The sequence below is a fragment of the Neoarius graeffei genome, chromosome 6 (genome assembly GCF_027579695.1).
Source record: "Neoarius graeffei isolate fNeoGra1 chromosome 6, fNeoGra1.pri, whole genome shotgun sequence".
NCBI classification, from domain to species: Eukaryota; Metazoa; Chordata; class Actinopteri; order Siluriformes; family Ariidae; genus Neoarius; species Neoarius graeffei.
This window is the reverse complement of record NC_083574.1, coordinates 83,278,506-83,297,032: the sequence shown is the minus strand read 5'-3', so window position 1 is coordinate 83,297,032 and position 18,527 is coordinate 83,278,506. Positions and strand designations below refer to the sequence as shown.

General features: G+C 40.9%; 1 protein-coding gene across 1 annotated transcript in view; it reads right to left on the bottom strand.

The window, feature by feature from the left end:
* kirrel3b (kirre like nephrin family adhesion molecule 3b) overlaps positions 1–18,527 on the bottom strand; it is a 541,192-nt gene that overhangs the window by 67,373 nt on the left and 455,292 nt on the right. The window contains exon 6 of the mRNA XM_060924114.1: positions 7,988–8,093. Coding sequence (XP_060780097.1) covers positions 7,988–8,093 — 106 coding nt within the window. The remainder of the gene's footprint in view (positions 1–7,987; positions 8,094–18,527) is intronic.

The window sequence follows — 18,527 nt, the reverse complement described above, 5'->3', positions numbered from 1 at the left end:
GTGCAGCATGTTTGCCGATGCGCATAGCACACCATTCAATCTTTAGCCCAATCTTCAAAACCCATTTCCAAAAGAGCACAGCTCACAAAAGGAGCATCTGATGATGACAAACAGTAGGGTATCTGCAGAAAGTGTATCAAACAGCCTTTAATAGGTTTGGGAATGCTTGCATGCTCTGGAAACTAGTCACCGCTCTGCCAAGCTTGTTCTATGTTCAGTAAAACACACTGAGTTTTTTTTAGACTGATCGTGAGAGTCAGGAGTTCAACTGGTATAAGCTCAGAGAAAAGAACAGTGTTAATCGAAGAAGAAGAAAAACTTTATCACATGTACACTTAAGCACAGTGAAATCCCTCTCTGCATTTAACCCATCTGAAGCAGTGAACACACACATACCCAGAGCAGCTATGCTATAGTGTCCAGGGAGCAGTTGGGGGTTAGGTGCCTTGCTCAAGGGCGCTTCAGCCCAACCCCACCCTGTGTTAACCTAACCGCATGTCTTTGGACTGTGGGGAAACCGGAGCACCCCGAGGGAAGGTCCCTGTTAGCCACTGGGCTTGAACCCAGAACCTTCTTGCTGTGAGGTGACCATGCTAACCAAAACACCACCATGCCGCCTGTTGGGGTTGTGCACCTGGGTCAATGAAACTTAATCAGCTGCCTCTGGAGATTCATGTCCAAACACTGTCACTCTCATGTTCCAGGATGACAACTGTAGGGTGAATAGCACCACATCCGTGCATGACTTGTTCAAACTGATGAAACACTGGTGCACCATGACTGAAATCCCATAAAAGTATTATTAGAGGATTTTTTGGATCAGCAAGTAAACAAAATATACTTCTCCAGACTCTGGCAAAAAAAAAAAATGTTCCCAATCAATGAGAGTGGCATACCCAGCTATTTAAAATGAGCAGCTTAAATGCCATTGATTTTCCTCAATTTGTCCCTTGGGGAGCCCCAGTATAAAGGTTGTAGAGGCATAGAAAAGAGATGTTTCCTTTCACACAATCCATTTACGAAGACAAGAAATATTAACTATTCAAAGAACCTTTACAGAACCTGGTTTTCTAAAAAAGTAGGTATGATCATTGGATTTGTGTCCTTCATTTTCCGTAGATTAGATTCCGATGCTACACAATTTCCTGACTAATTTGTGACAACGATTATTTTTCTTAATGGATGGTCTTTTGTCAACAAGTTTTAGATACCTGTAAACCTGTTAATAATCACTCATAGTCATGCCTTGAGACTGCCTCTGAGTCATCATTTTCACAATGTTTCAACTGGAGATATGTATTAAAGAGTTTCCAGGCACCGAACCTTGGTTGAGAAAGAATGCATGAAAGAAACTGGCTGGGAATATGGGACATTTTCATTCACTTTTAGGAACTGCTTTATCCTGGTCAGGACTGCGCCAGATTCCGAGCCTTTCCCGGAACCACTGGGAGCAAGGTGGGAATACATCCTGGATGAGATGCAAGTCCATTGCAGGGCACCATGCATATAGACATTTGCACCCACAGGCAATTTCCCATAGTCAGTTCAAGTCAAAGTCCTTCTTGTGCCAGGACCTGGTCTTCCTAGGCAGTGTCCTGTCCCAGTACTAACCAGGCCCTTAAGGTGCACTGGGCAGTCCTGATCTCCACTTCTATAGCCCTCAGCTTCTCACCTATTCTATAGCTAGGGTTACAGTGGGGAACTAGCCCTCTGGTAACTGCAAGAGTTTGACTCCCCACTCACATCTGTATTGCAGCATCCCTTGCCAGATGGCCGTAGGTACCATTTTTATGATGATCTTTGATATGACCTGACTGTGAGTCGAACTTGCAATCTCCCAATCGAGAGGCGGACATGCTAACCATGTGTGACAGTCAGTTCACATACTGGCATATTTTTTGAGTGACAAGAAGAAACTTGAGAACCCATACAAGCCCCCATGTCAGGTTTTGAAAAAAGGCTCTTGGAACTATGAGCCAGGAATTCTACCCTCTATTCCATACCACCCTTAGTGTAATTCCAATGATGGATATTTATTAACACTGAAACACAATTCGAGTATCATTTTAGTGATATTTAACCTTTGAGCATTTCTGGTCTCCAACTGGAACAAACCCAGATCATCTTGATTATCATGCATTTTAAATGTGGAGTGTCTGGGTGTGTTTGAGCTTCCTGTTTTAGATTACAGTTGACAAGATATTCACTTCACTTGGGGATTTGCTCAGGTGCACAGACATTTCAATAACATTGAGTCTAGAGATGAGAGATTTGTCTATAGAGAGGCATCTTTTTGATTGGCACTCACACAATATCCATCAGGGTGCCATACCGACAAAGGTGGGTTTGTTGATTGAGCTGATATGTTTTCCCATTTTTAGAGCTGTGTGACTGACATTTCAATATTTTCCTGAGTAGAACATGCACATGATGGTGATATTGTTCCTAAATATCTCTCTCCTACCCCCAACCACATTCTCTCTATGACTTTATATCACCCTGTCCATGTTCCAACATATTCAGGATGAGTTACTTCTGGCTCCAGAGACTTCCATGGTTAAGTCTCTGTGCATCTTGTGTGTGTGCACATAAAACCCTCGGCAGGCGGATGAACTGGTAACGAATCTCAAGCACCTCTGAGACATTAGTATGGAGATGCATAACAGAAAAAAAAACATGGCAAAGCAGTGCAAACACACAACAACAACCACATCATAATTATTGCAGGCACAAGAGATTCCGGGAATTTTGTTTCTCCATTTGGTTGAAAGATGGAATAACATCACAGGGTCTTGCAAGATGGATTTTCTCTATAACACAGACATCTTTTCCATCTTCCTTAGGCTTGAACTCATGCACTACAATACATAGTGCATGCTTTCTTCTCCAATGCCAAGCCAACAGTTTCTTTGTTTACCATCTCTCAAAAACAATACATCCCAGAACCTTTCCATCACATTGATCTCTGTGAAGTTTCAAACAACTCGGTGCACAGGTCCACAATGAACCCCTATTATTAATTCAAGTTCTGTTTCATACCTCACTGCTTTCCTACTCTGGAATTCATCAAGGTGAGTGCCAATCAAGAGTGTTTGTTAAAATCACAAAAGTGAAACAAGATTAGGAAAATGAAAGGCAACACTTGACAAGGGGCAGGTGTTAAGAATTCAAAATGGGAGGACATACTTCCTGAAAATGTTCAGCAATCAAGTATTAATATTGCAGCTAGTGTAGCATGGCAAGATTTATAAAGTCATGCCAATGAAGCTCCCTTAATTGAGAGCAAGATAGTGAAGAGTTTGACAGAAATAGAGACTGAGGAGGACTTTAAGAGGTTATAGAGAGGCCATTTCTTTAAGAATTATCTTGCCTGACATGTACAAAAAAGCTGAATTTACAGAAGATACAGTATCACTTGATTGGTTTCTTCTCTGACTAATGTAGTTCATGCATCTCTGTGCATCATAGTCTTGGGGCGGCATGATGGTGTAGTGGTTAGCACTACTGCCTCACAGCTGGGTTTGAGCCCAGTGGCTGACAGGGGCCTTTCTGTGTGAAGTTTGCATGTTCTCCCTGTGTCTGCATAGGTTTCCTCCGTTTTCCAGTCCAAAGACATGTGGTCAGGTTAACATGGGACAGCCATGGCCTGAAGGTTGGGCTGAAGTGCCCTTGAGTAAGGCACCTAACCCCCAACTGCTCCCTGGGCATTGTAGCATAGCTGCCCACTGCTCTGGGTATGTGTGTGTGCTCATAATAATAATAATAATAATAATCATCATCATCATCATCATCATCAGTTAAATTTATATAGTACCTTTCTCATACCTAAGGTCACTTTACAACTGGGGAGGGGTGGCCACCAAAAGAAGGTCAGGATGTCATTCCAATGGTGTAGCAACCACAGTCCCACCAAAAGGCACACGAAAATAAGTCCTACATTGCCTGCACAGCCTACATGATGCCACCAGGCAACATCACTCAGAACACCGTGCCATGGATCCACAAAGTGAGCACAGAACAAACTCACCATCGCACAGAGCGCTGGACAACCACGATGTTAAAACAGCAATGAGCTCACTGCAGTCCACAGCCAGGAGCACAGGTATCACCCACGGTGAACCAAGGCCTGGAGGGAACTGACGCCCAAAACTGGGTCCGGAGCTACACCACAACCGGCGGACAAAACACTCAAACAAAAACAAAAAACAAACATCAAACTACGTGTGGCAGCAGAGGCGCGGCCAAGTGGCAGTCTGTGAATGGAGGGTGGAGTCAGGGAAGGTAAGTGGTGGAATCATTGCACCTGATGGGGATTAACCTGTGTTTGTGTGTCTTCCCCAGTGACCGCACCCTTTAAAAGGAGAGGAGAGCAGAGAAAGGGAGCTCTCCCCAACCAGAACACGTGTGTGTGTGTGTGTGTGTGTGTGTGTGCGCGTGGCTGGGAAGTGATAAAAGGCTGAAAAGCTAACAATAAATAGTTCATTGAGAACTCAGTTCTGGCCTGCCGTGCTTCTGTGCTCCACCCACCTGGTCCAATATTACACTACGCAAACACAAAAAAGAAAAACAAAAGAGAAAATACTTGTGTTCACTGCTTCAGATGGGTTAAATGCAGAGGAGACATTTCACTGTGCTTAAGTCTGTGCTTGAGTGTACGTGTGATAAATACAGTGCCTTGAAAAAGTATTCATACCCCTTGAACTTTTTCACATTTTTCCACCTTACAACCACGAACTTAAAAGTTTTTATTTAGATTTTATGTGATAGACCAACACAGAGTAGCACATAATTGTGAAGTGAAACGAAAATGATAAATGGTCTTCAAAATTTTAAACAAATAAAAATCTGAAAAATGTGGTGTGCATTAGTATTCAGCCCCCTGTACTCTGATACCTCTAAATACAGTCCAGTGCAATCAATTGCCTTCAGAAGTCATCTAATTAGTTAATAGAGTCCTACTGTGTGTAATTTACTCTCAGCATACTGTAAATACACTTGTTCTGTGAAGGCCTCAGTGGTTTGTTAGAGAACACTGAAAAACAAACAGCATCATGAAGACCAAAGAACTCACCAGACAGGTCAGGGATAAAGTTCTGGAGAAGTTTAAAGCAGGGTAAGGTTATGAAAAAAATGTCTCAAGCTCTGAACATCTCAAGAAGCACTGTTCAATCCATCATTCAAAAATGGAAAAAGTATGGCACAACTGCAAACCTACCAAGACATGGCCGTCCACCTAAACTGACAGAGCGAGCAAGGAGAGCACTGGTCAGAGAAGCAGCCAAGAGGCCCATGATCACTCTGGAGGAGCTGCAGAAATCCACAGCTCAGGTGGGAGAATCTGTGCACGGGACAACTATAAGTCGTACACTCCACAAATCTGGCCTTTTTGGAAGAGTGGCAAGAAGAAAGCCATTGTTGAAAGACAGGCATAAGAAGTCCCGTTTGCAGTTTGCCAGAAGCCATGTAGGGGACACAGCAAACATGTGGAAGAAGGTGCTTTGGTCAGATGAGACCAAAGTTGAACTTTTTGGCCTAAATGCAAAGCGCTATGTGTAGTGGAAAACTAACACTGCTCATCACCCTGCACACACCATCCCCACTGTGAAACATGGTGGTGGCAGCATCATGCTATGGGGATGCTTTTCTTCAGCAGGGACAGGGAAGCTGGTCAGAGTTGATGGGAAGATGGATGGAGCTAAATACAGGGCAATCCTGGAAGAAAACCTGTTGGAGGCTGCAAAAGACTTGAGACTGGGAAGGAGATTCACCTTCCAGCAAGACAGTGACCATAAACATACAGCCAGAGCTACAATGGGATGGTTTAGATCAAAGAATATTCATGTGTTAGAATGGCCCAGTCAAAGTCCAGACCTAAATCCCATTGAGCATCTGTGGCAAGACTTGAAAATTGCTGTTCACAGATGCTCTCCATCCAATCTGGCTGAGCTTGAGCTATTTTGCAAAGAAGAATGGGCAAAAATTTCAGTGTCTAGATGTGCAAAGCTGGTAGAGACATACCACAAAAGACTTGCAGCTGTAATTGCAGCAAAAGGTGGCTCTACGAAGTATTGACGCAGGGGGGCTGAATACTAATGCACACCACATTTTTCAGATTTTTATTTGTTTAAAATTTTGAAGACCATTTATCATGTTCGTTTCACTTCACAATTATGTGCTACTCTGTGTCGGTCTATCACATAAAATCTCAATAAAAAACTTTTAAGTTCATGGTTGTAAGGTGGAAAAATGTGGAAAAGTTCAAGGGGTATGAATACTTTTTCAAGGCACTGTAAAGGCTTCTTCTTCTTCTCCTCCTCCCTTTGGCCCCTCTTTATCGCAGTATATGTATATTTGTCTCTTTTTCTCTCAATTTGAGTCAATGCATCTTTTAAAAAAATCATAGATGAAGCCTGGTGATTCATTTGGAGGAAGATCAAAAATCTTCACAGTTAATGACTTGGAATCAATCAAAGTTAATATACTAGAGCACTCGATGTAACAAGAGTCAAAACTAAAAACATCCCACAAGTCTGAACTGGTATCAAAGGACACTCTATAATGGATGAGTTCAATAAAAACAGAATAACATCTGAATGGCTGTATTACTTAGCCTGGCAAGCCAGACTAAATGTGAAATATATTTTTGGCCGCTAGGCGGGTGGGTCTAGTTTACTAGGCTATGTATTACTTTCTTTAATGCTTGACTATTTCCACTTTAAATGCCATTGATTTTGTTATATTCTGTTCTCTTATTGAATCAATGAAATGTGCGACAATGAACAAACTGTTTTCCTTAGGTTAAGTTTTTTTCTTTTTCTTCTTTCACTCAAAAAAAAAAGAAGACAGCATGGCCTTTGCTACACTTAGGAGTGATACAAAATGGAAAATGATCTCTGAAATCTACAGATGCACATCTCTCTGTTGGTCTGAATCAATAAGTACACTGAGTACTTCTGGGCTTTGTGGTGTATTCCTAAAAAAAAAAGTCAAACTCCATTTGCTTCTCAGTTCAATCACCTGTGTGCACTTGAAATATCCTTTCCATTTTCCTAACAATTCTAAAGACTTGATGCTAAGTGGTTCCTGGCACTTGGGATTTTACTCTATTCATATCTCACTTACCTTATTTTAAAACCTCTGCCTTAAAGCATATTCTGAAATGCAACCCCATTTGTGTTGGTATATGGGGGGGAAGAAAAAACCTTGCTCTTAGTTCCATCTGTTAAGAGAGAAATGTCAGAATGTGCATCTGGTCCTGAATTTGCCAAGACAAATTTCAAATGATATGTTTGCAAAAGATTGGTCGTACTTCTTCTTCTTCTTTTGGCTATTCCCATTAGGGGTCACCACAGCAGATAATGTCCCTCCATCTCCTCCTGTCCTCTGTATCTTTTTCTATAGCACCAGCTGTCCTCATGTCCTCCTTCACCACGTCCATACGTCTCATCTTTGGTCTTCCTCTTTTCCTTCTACCTGGCAACTCCATCTCCAGCATTCTTTTCCCGATATACCCTGGATCTCTCCTCTATACATGCCCAAACCATCCCAATCTTGCCTCTCACTTTGTCTCCAAGACGTCCTACATGTCCTGTCCCTCAAGTATACTCATTTCTAATCCTGTCCAACTTTGTCCCTCCCAATGAAAATCTCAATATCTCCATCTCCCCTACCTCCAGTTCAGCCTCTTGTCTTTTTGTCAGTGCCACTGTCTCCAAACCATGCAGCATCACTGGTCTTACTACTGTCTTGTACACTTTCCCTTTCACTCTTGCTGGCAACCTTCTGTCACAAATCACTCCTGATTCTTTCTTTATTGAAGTGCTGGCTATGCTTCAGTAAATGTATAAACTTGCTTCATGGATACCTATATGATAATATAATTATAAAAAAAAAAACCCTGAACCTTTTTCCCTCAATTTGTTGATAAAATTTATGATTAGGAAATGTAATTTGGATGTATACTGTGTATTATACACAAGTGTTTTACCTGTACTGAGTGACTGGTGGATTGGCTTTAGCAGAGCAGTGAAACTTCACCAGGTTTCCTTCCAACACTGGCTGGGGTTCAACTGAAAGGTTCACCAGAGGTAAGTCTGCAAGGAGAACAGCAACATATTCAGGAACAAAGCACTGACAGTCTTCATCTTTTGCAAGATTCATGTTCTACACCACTTTAGACCATTCTTCATACACTTACTTACTTTTTGTACCATTGCAAACAATATTTTACTCTTAAAACCTTTTACAATTATTAAACAGACATTTTAAGCACCTTTAATAAGTTGAAAGAGGATCCCCCCCATGGCAGAGATGATTGTCTCATCTCATCTCATTATCTGTAGCTGCTTTATCCTGTTCTACAGGGTCGCAGGCAAGCTGGAGCCTATCCCAGCTGACTACGGGTGAAAGGCGGGGTACACCCTGGACAAGTCGCCAGGTCATCACAGGGCTGACACATAGACACAGACAACCATTCACAGAGATGATTGTAATTAATCGTTAATTTCCAGTTATTTTGATAGATTGTAACAACTGACTTTGAATTGCATGTGATGAGTTAATATATATTTTGGCACTGTCTAAAAGCAGAGCTCTTGATGAGTGTATGAGCAAAATACTTGAAAGGGCACAAAATCAACCTGAACAGAATAATAATATTATAGCACCAAGAATGAACCATCGTATTGTGTAGTGTCGTGTATTTCACATCAATAAATTACTGCATTGTCTTGTGACAGTGAGACCAATAATGAGATACACATCACAGTTACTGTACGAATACATAGCTATTCCTTTCTTTGACACTGTATGCCATGCGCCAGAAACAACACCACCACATTTATTATGGTATGACTCTACTGGGCGCCTGGTGGACAGCAGCGAACCAACGCTTTCACTTTACATCATGACTGTATAGTTACCATCCAATATTATAAGATCATAATGTCTGTAACAGCATTGAGAGCACAAGCTCAAAACAGCCTTCAAATATGGCCGCCACGAACTACAACTCCAAAAAACCACAGCACCCTCTGTATCCAGCTTATTAAATGCACCTGGCTTTCATTATCGTCATTATCAACAACCCTATATAAACACCACTGTCACTCTCACTCACTGCGAAGTATTGTTCAGTGTTTCCTTCCTGTTGTTACCAAGCTGTTTACTTTCTGCCTGCCTTCTAGTATTCGACCTTTGTTTATGTTTACCTCGACCACGTCTCGTCTCGTAGTCTCATCTACGTTATCCAGTTTGCCGATTGACCGACTTCTGCCCGTTTCTTTGACTACACTTCTTGTCTACTGTTTTGGCTCTGTCGACAGTTTGCTTCTCCCGCTCTCCCCTGCGCTTGCATCCGTAAGTGCCTGCACCCTGACACATAAGAACTGATCAATATCAATCCGCGGTAGTGTTAGATTACAATTACATTAAAGGTAGATGGCCTTTCGATTTCATAAAATCAGTGAAATTTAGTTCCCTCTGAAATTTGGTCATTGTGATGTATATTTATTTCTATAATATCTCACAAAGCATCAGGCCATTCTGTGGCTGGGAAGTTATTTAATTTGAGGGGATTCCTGAGCAAATAACGTGCATGAAATAACTCACTTCGCACAGTCAAGCAGACAGAGGAAGTCCGTGTGCACATGCACAGGTTTACCTTCTTCTTCTTTTGGGTTTTACAGCAGCTGGGATCCACAGTGTTGCATTTCTGCCATCTACAGGTTTACCTTTGACCGTGCACTGACAGTTCCATCATTCTGTCACTAAACAAACAGCTGATCACACCAAGGTGCTCGCTGACTGCCGATATTTATTAGTTTGGTCCTGCATTTCCTTTCTTTCATATATAACATAACATCTTTTCTTCTCACTTTCCGTTACTGTAGTCGGTCTTTCACATTTCATTCGCGTCCTCCATTTTTCTCTCTTGTTTCAAATTTGTAACCCACAATGCCTTGCATGAACGGGGAAAGACCACCACATCATGCATGACGTAGTGTCTTGAATTGGGTCATGGTGAAGCAGGAAAAAGTAGCAGAGAATTTAGGGCCATGTGGCTCTAAATTCATTAATTGTTCTATTAAAAAAAACTAATAAAATTAGAAGTCTGTGATTCGAATTCAGTAGCTTTCAGTCCACTAAACAAAAATAATTGGGTGTCGGGGAAAGTTATTTTTATGACCTACACTTGAAAAATCTGAAAGGCAGTCTACCTTTAAGAACTCCACCTAGAGCTACTTAAACTGATCTGACAGCTTGGGGCAGCTTCTCCATTTTACCATGGATGCATTGTACTTACTCCAGAGAGTAGTGTAAATTAGATTAAAAAAAAAAAATACATAATAGGGTGCAATTCTTTAACTTTTAAAACATGTTCGAAGTTCTTCTAAATTGTTAATTTGTGCATTCATTTTCCCACATTAGCACACAAAATTTAAAAAAAGTTTAAAGATTTTTTTTTTCCTCCAAGTTCATTCACTTCTGGTTTTGCTTTCCTTTCAAATCAACATACATTCTAGTACTGGAAGTGGATTGAATGAATATAAAATATTAATATTAAGATACTTCTAGTCCATCATGCAAAAAAAAAAAAATATATATATATATAAAAAAAGGGATGCTGTGTCAAGTGCTAATTTATAAGCTGACAGCCGTAAATGTGGATGGTACCCAGTGTTCAATTTTCTATTTATGTCGAGAATCTTAACATGATTACGATGACTAGAATCCTGTTCACGACAATCAGCCTTAATATGGTACAGTTCCTAAATGATTGAGATGAATGTAATGAAATTGTCATGAATAAACATGCAATTTTCTGCTTCGCACACTGTTTCCAAATGTACTTGGGGCGGCAGATAAGAGCAACTCACATAATCCTAGGAGCCAAGCAAAAAGGCTGTGTGCAACTCAAAAATGCTAAATTGTCATGGCAAAATATGAAAGACCCACCTGCTGTCCTGAATACATTTCAGTACAAAAGCTTATACTGAGCTGGCCACCATCACCAGCATGAACAGTGGTTAAAACAGCTGTAATACAGCGTCCACTTAGTAAACCTGGTTTTATATGAAATGTCACTGTGACTATTAGTAAAATAACTGCGCAATACAATTGTATCTTGCATAGTTTTTTTTTTTATTCTCTGGACTAGCTGTGGAAATTGAATTCATGCTTTAAAAATGGTAAAGCAACCGTAAGAACATGAATATTTAATGTGCAGCTACACATATTAGGATTAATTATAGTCTGATTTCCTCCTAATGTGTTGAGTATTAAAGTAAGAAGCAAATACTACAATCATTGTGAGATAAAACTTGGCTAAAAATATAACAAGCCCATCAGTCATGCTCATTAATTCAATGTTGACTCTGGTTCTCATGCACCATTTCTCATTTTCTTTCATTTCTTCATACACTCTCTACAGAGCTGTTCTGGTGGTTAAAATGGATCAAAATACCAAAAACAACATTTAAAGGATGCATAATAAGTACTCTTTGTTCCTTTAAAAAACTTTTGTATATATCATCAGAAAGTTCCAGTTATGGAGGTACTTACTTGGAAATTATATGAATTTAATGTCTAAATATAACAAACTTTTGTATATTAAGTAAAGTTTGGACAACATAAACAAGAGTTCTTACTTTTTTCAGAGCGTTTTTGATTTTGAAACTCTTACTGAAAGGGAAACTTGTTCTTTGAGTTGATATGCAACCCCAAACCAGGAGGAAAGAAAAAAAAAGTTGGGATGGTCTGTTAAAATTGAAATTAAAACTGAAAACAATGATTTGTAAATAATCTTTGACCTGCATTACACTCAAAACAGTACAACAGCACATTACTTGATGTTTTATCTCATGAATTTTATTTATTTATTTATTAATTTTCCCCCAAATCAACACATTTCAATTCTGATTCTTGCAAAATATTTCAAAGTTGGGACAGTGAAGGATTTACCACTTTATAATGATGCCATTCCCTCCCACAATGTTTACAAGACGTTGATGGACTGAAGACACCAACTGATGAAGCATTTCAAGTGTTAAAGTGTGCAACAGTACAAGGTTGTCGTTCTCACATTTTTCTTTTCAAAATTCTCCACACACTCTCTATTGGGGACAGAGTGGACACACCCTCTTCTTCCACACCCATGCCTTTGTAATGTGTGCAGAATGTGGTTTTGCATTGTCTTGTTGAAATATCCCTGGAAAAGATGTCGTCTTGAACGCAGCATGCGTTGCTCCAAAACCTCAATGTACTTTTCTGCATTAATGCTCCATCACAGAAGTGCAAGTAATCTTTGCCAAGGGCACTGACACAACCCCATACCATGACAGACTCTGGTTTTTGGACTTGTTCCTGGTAACAGTCTGGATGGTCCTTTTCATCTTTGGTCCGGAACACACGGCATCTATTTCTTGCAAAAAAAGACCTGGAATACCGATTCATCTGACCACAATACACATTTCCACTGTGTGATGGTCCATCCCAGATTCCTCAGAGTCCAGAGAAGTCGCCAACACTTCTGGACACAATTAACAAAAGGCTTACTTTTTGCACAGTAAAGTTTTAACTTGTATTTGTGGCTGTAACTCCATATTGTAGTGCTTGACAAAGGTTTGCCAAAGTAATCCTGAGCTCATTATATCAGCTATAAATGAATGACTGTTCTTGATGTAGTGCCGTCTGAGAGATCAAAGATCATGGGTGTTCAGCTTAGGCTTGTGTCCTTGCCTTTTACACATAAATTCCTCCAGATTCCTTGAATGAGTTGATGATATGCACAGTAGAAGGTGAAATATCATAACATTGTTTTTAAATATTTCAAATTTTTTTTTTGTAATGCATTTGTTGACAAAGTGGAGATCTTTGGCCCATCTTTGCTGCTCAAAGACTAGGCCTTTCCTCGAGACTGATTTTGTATCAAATCATGATTAGTCATCTGTTGACATCACATCATTATTTAATTGTTTACCTCATTACTAGTCCTAAATCGCCCCCGTCCCAACTTTTTTTTGGAATGTTTTTTGCAGACCTGAAACTCAAGAATGGATGTATATTCTCATCTCATTATCTGTAGCCGCTTTATCCTGTTCTACAGGGTCGCAGGCAAGCTGGAGCCTATCCCAGCTGACTACGGGCGAAAGGCGGGGTACACCCTGGACAAATCGCCAGGTCATCACAGGGCTGACACATAGACACAGACAACCATTCACACTCACATTCACACCTACGGTCAATTTAGAGTCACCAGTTAACCTAACCTGCATGTCTTTGGACTGTGGGGGAAACCGGAGCACCCGGAGGAAACCCACGTGGACACGGGGAGAACATGCAAACTCTGCACAGAAAGGCCCTCGCCGGTCACGGGGCTCGAACCCAGACCTTCTTGCTGTGAGGCGACAGCGCTAACCACTATACCACCGTGCCGCCCTGGATGTATATTGACAAATTAAATAAAGTTGATCAGACAAACATGAAATAGTTGTATCTTGGGTTGACGTGCTCTGCAATGAGATACAAGTCTAAGAAAATTTACAAATCACTGCTTTGGCTTTTTTTCCCATTTGCATTTTCCATACTGTCATTTTTTTCTGGTTTGGGGTTGTAGAACCTTTCAAACTTTCACCATTGAGACAATCCAAAGAACTAGGTTCAAGAAACTTTGATTTGAATAGGAATTTTAGTAAGAGCTGCCACAAAGCAGCTTTACAGAAATCTGGATGTACTGTATATTTAGATCTCTAATGAGCAAGCCTGTTGTGACAGTGCTGAGGAAAACCAAAGGAAACAAACTCAGAAGGGAACCCATCATCTTCTGGGTAATGCTGGACAGTGGGATTATACACAAGTCATTATTTTTCTACAATTGTGTAATATAAAGGCAAACAATAATAAGCTTATAAGGGCCTTTATCATTACAGATGGGAACTTTATGATTGGATGGAACCTATTTTTTCCCCCAAGAGTGTAAAAAGTCATAGATATGCTGTATTTTTAGGTTTTCTCTAGTCCATATATCCATGTATCACATTCTTGTAATGATTTTTACCCTGATACCAGTGGTGAAAACATCAGAACAATTGGTACTGGAGCCTGAGTCAGTTCTCTTATTCAGCCTAGAGATTTCCAGCTCAAAAAACAATTTCAACCTCATTTCTTTTCCCTTGTTCTTCATATCTGTTCAAGAGTCAAACACCAAATGCTACGTTCTGTGGGAGTGGGACTCATATTTCTCTGAGAGCACTGGACCAGAAAAGAGAAAGTATCCCCCCCAAAAAAAAGGGAGAAGAATCCAAATCAAAAAAGGAAAGGATTGTTGTACAATAATAGACACTTGTAAACAGAGTGCATGTGTCAAGTGTTATCACTTCCAAATTTCAGTATCACATGACAATGATGGAGGGAGGGATAGATTAGATTAGATAAACTTTATTTTAACAGGGTAGCCCATTCAGCACAGCTGGTGTCCATAGGGGCCCTGCAAAACCATACTAATCCACAGATTGAAAAATATAATACAAAATTACACTACTTTACAACTTCAAAAATGCATTACAACAGTCTTTAAAAATCTCATTAACATGATTCATCCATCCATCTGTTATCCATAACCATTTATCCTGTACAGTGTCGCAGGCAAGCTGGAGCCTATTCCAGCTGACTATGGGCAAGAGGACAAGTCACCAGGTCATCGCAGGGCTGAGACATAGGTGGGGTTTACATTAGACCGTATCAGCGGATCATCAGATTAACGTTTTTAAAAACGATTAGCGTGCACACAGCAACGCCAATACACGATTCGCGTGCACACAGCAACGCCAATACACGGATACGCTAATCACATGACTAATTCGGCACGTAAGTTGAAATGTGTCAGTGCGGCTCATCGCTTCCTCCTCAGCAGCTGCGCTCCAAATCACTCTGCCCTGAACAGCGAGTGCCCTCTGGAGGGTGCGCACTCCGGCCCTGCGCAGCTCACAGAGCGCGCGAGTGAAGCGCACGAGCAATGATTCGGGACTGAGCCGCTGTGCGCAAGTCACTTACCACTTGCAAGTGGAAGGATGGCAAGCCTAAAGACCATCATAACTACACAATGGGCAGTATTTGCATCAGTATTTGCAGTATTTTCATACTTTTATACTCTTTAATGAAAGGTGATACAAGGCGGAAGTCCGCGCCGTTTTTCAGCAGTCGCGTCACATGACCAACGCCAGCGAATCAGGAAGGTGGATGTCACAGTGACGTTGTCCAATGACGATGCCAGCTAGAGCTCAGCACAGCGTATCCGCATATTCTCAATGTTTACACAGCACCGGACCAAACACGATCTGGATTGAATACGTGGACCTTGGCGGATTCCCGTTTCCCGGCGTTTCCAGGCGTTTTAATGTAAACGGACAGTGCATCCGCGAAGAAAACGAGACAGATACGGTCTAATGTAAACTTGGCCATAGACACAAACAACTTGCAGTCACACCTACGGTCAATTTAGAGCCACCAATTAACCTAACCTGCATGTCTTTGGACTGTGGGGGAAACTGGAGCACCCAGAGGAAACCCACGCAGAAGAACATGCAAACTCCACACAGAAAGGCCCTTGTTGGCCACTGGGCTCAAACCCAGAACCTTCTTACTGTGAGGCGACAGTGCTAACCATTACACCACCGTGCTGCCCTATGATTAATCCAAAAATTCAATTAAAACTACCACCATGGTCTCAAGAAGAGAAAAAAAAAACCCTCAAGAAAAGAGATATATGAAACTAATAAAATCATCATAATTATACAATATAAATAAGACTATGAAAATATGACCCAATGAGCCTTTTAAATTGATGTAGAGACGTAGTTGATTTAATATTTGCTGGCAGTGAATTAAAAAGTATTGAACCTGAGTATCTAAAAGTTCGTTTACCGAGCATAAGCTTAGGTTTTGGTAAATGCAGGTCAGATGTATGTCGAGTGTTATAACTATGAATAATTGAGTTCCTACTGAAATAATCGCTCAAATATTTAGGAACTAAATTATGAAGGCATTTAAATATGAGCAAACACTTATGAATTTTTCTGTTTGTCTCTAAATCAGTCCAGTTTAAAACTTCTATAGCATCTTTCGAGGAGTCTCGTCTGGTGATAATGCGAGAAGCTCGATTTTGTAAGTTTGTGCAACTTCCAACGGATAAACTACCCCATGCACTGTCAGCATGGCTTAGAACCGGTTCAATTATACTATGGTAAATAAAGTTTGCAACTTTGAAAGTGAGACAGTGTTGAACATGTGAGAGAAGACCCAAGTGTTTAACCGCTTTATTGTAGACAAAGCCAGAATGTTCCTTCCATGTAAGATTTACATTTAGCAAAATGCCCTGATAGTTAAATCTTGAGTCTTTCAATGGTCTTTCCTTTGAGTTGGAGAATGAAATCTGCAGTGTCTTCTAATTTCTGGCTCGTTCCAATTCAGTACCAGCTGACTTCCCTCCATCCACTGCTCAACATGGTTTAGATCTTCTTGTAATGCATCCTTGATTGTATTTGTATTGGTTCCAGAGAAGTACATGACAGTATTGTAGGCATACATGCTGATTGAAGATCATTTTAAACACAATGGTAAGTCATTTACTGTATATGAATAGCAAAAAGTAAAGGCCTAAGTAAAGAACCCTGTGGGACACCATAATCAAAGTGTAGACTAGGTGATAAGTCCTGTTCATACTGTACTTTTAGAAAAAGTATTGTTAAATACCCTCTGAAACAATTTAGACATTGTTAAATTAAATCTGATAAAGTTTGGAGGAATACAAAGAGGCAGACCAAAAAAAAAAATTTACCTGGATTAGGTTGGTTATTAGTGTTGTGTGCATTTGAATTCTTGTCTCTATGTGCTATGAGTCCACTTACGGCAATATAATCACTATTGGGCATGGTCTTGAGCAGCGTTGGAAAGAAATGGGCACAGTGACTAGTGTGAAGAATGGAATCACACTAGGCCCAAACTGCTGAGTCCCAGTTCAGCATTTTGTGTGTGTGTGTTCTTGGAGTTTATGTACCCTGAAGGTGCACAGCTGGACAGGGTGAGCTCAGCTGCTGCAGTCCCAGTTGGAAAGTGTTCCAGGTGGCATCCTGAACCTCTTCTGCCTCTGTCTGTGTCGGGACTATGGCTCACAACACACACACATACACACACCGACACCTGTGCCAGGTCCTTCCCTGCCAGCGCAAGATGGAATGCAAATTTCCAAACCCATGAGACATCCAGCTCCACCAGGCAGCCAAGCTGATCACACAGCGGGCCGCATGGTCACCATACGGCTACCTGTGTAATGTTAGTATTGCCTAATTGGCTAAATTGAGCAGATATAGTTGCAAGTAAACCAGAGAAACAGCAACATGCGTGGGAGGGCTTCACCTGCACTAGGACAGTCTAACCTTCAACAACTTTTGGTGGCCAAGACAAAATGTCCAAGAGCTTTTTTTTTTTTTTTAGCTTTGTGACTCCAAGATTAGATTAAAAAAGCAGCTCCAGCAGAGGCTATCCTTCTTACTGCCTTCTCATGAATATTTCAAGACTAATGCATGCGGTTCTTTCAAGAGGACATTGCTTGTGACAAAATACTAGTTCGTGTTCTTAAACATCATGACAAGCAACATCTTGCTGTCCTCAGACATGGAACCAAGAGAAAGATGGAAGGGTAACTGAGTTACAAGGGTCATATAGATACCATATGAGAGCATCTATAGGCAGGTTGGCTGTGTGTTGAGACAGCTCCCTCAATCCGGTCTTCGTTGATGGACAGTGGCTCAATAAAATTGGTTTGTCACTTTGATGTATAAATGCATGAGTATGCTCTCTGGTTTGAGCCTCATGTGAGCGACAGGCCATCAATATGCAGTGGTGCTAATTCCTTGCCTTCATCTTGAGAGTGCACACAGGGGTCTGAAACAGAGCCACCATCATGACAGATTCGACAACAACAGGGGAGCAGAAGAGCAGCAAGAGAGGGAAAAAAATAAATAAATAAAAAATGAGAAGACGATGACAGTGGTGTGCTGACAGCTTTTTGATCGGAAGTTCAAAGCAGAGAGCAGATGGCATATTGGAACAATCGGCCAACTTCTTGCAGGGAGGATGAGGCAGCATGAACAGCTTCGTCCTTTCTCTTAAAGCTCAGTCTCCCTTCTTACTGGGTCATAGTGGCCAGCTGTTCCCCAGGAGGGCTGCACAGAGGTCAACCTGGATTTTAAAGAAGGGAGGATGCTAATGGAGCCTGAAAAATATGAGAAAAGACCCATTCATGCCCAAAGAATACAAAAAGAGCTACAGTATGGGGTCTTTATTCTATAAAGGCACCATTATCTTACATCAATAAGACTCCCCAGACAAAAAAATAACTGTACATGCTTTTTTCTTCCAAGCATCAGGTAATGCCTCTGCTCATTTTGTCATCAGTGTCTTGAGATATCAATTCATTCATCCTCAGTAACCTCTTTAGAGTTAGGGTCGTAATGGATCCAGAACCAATC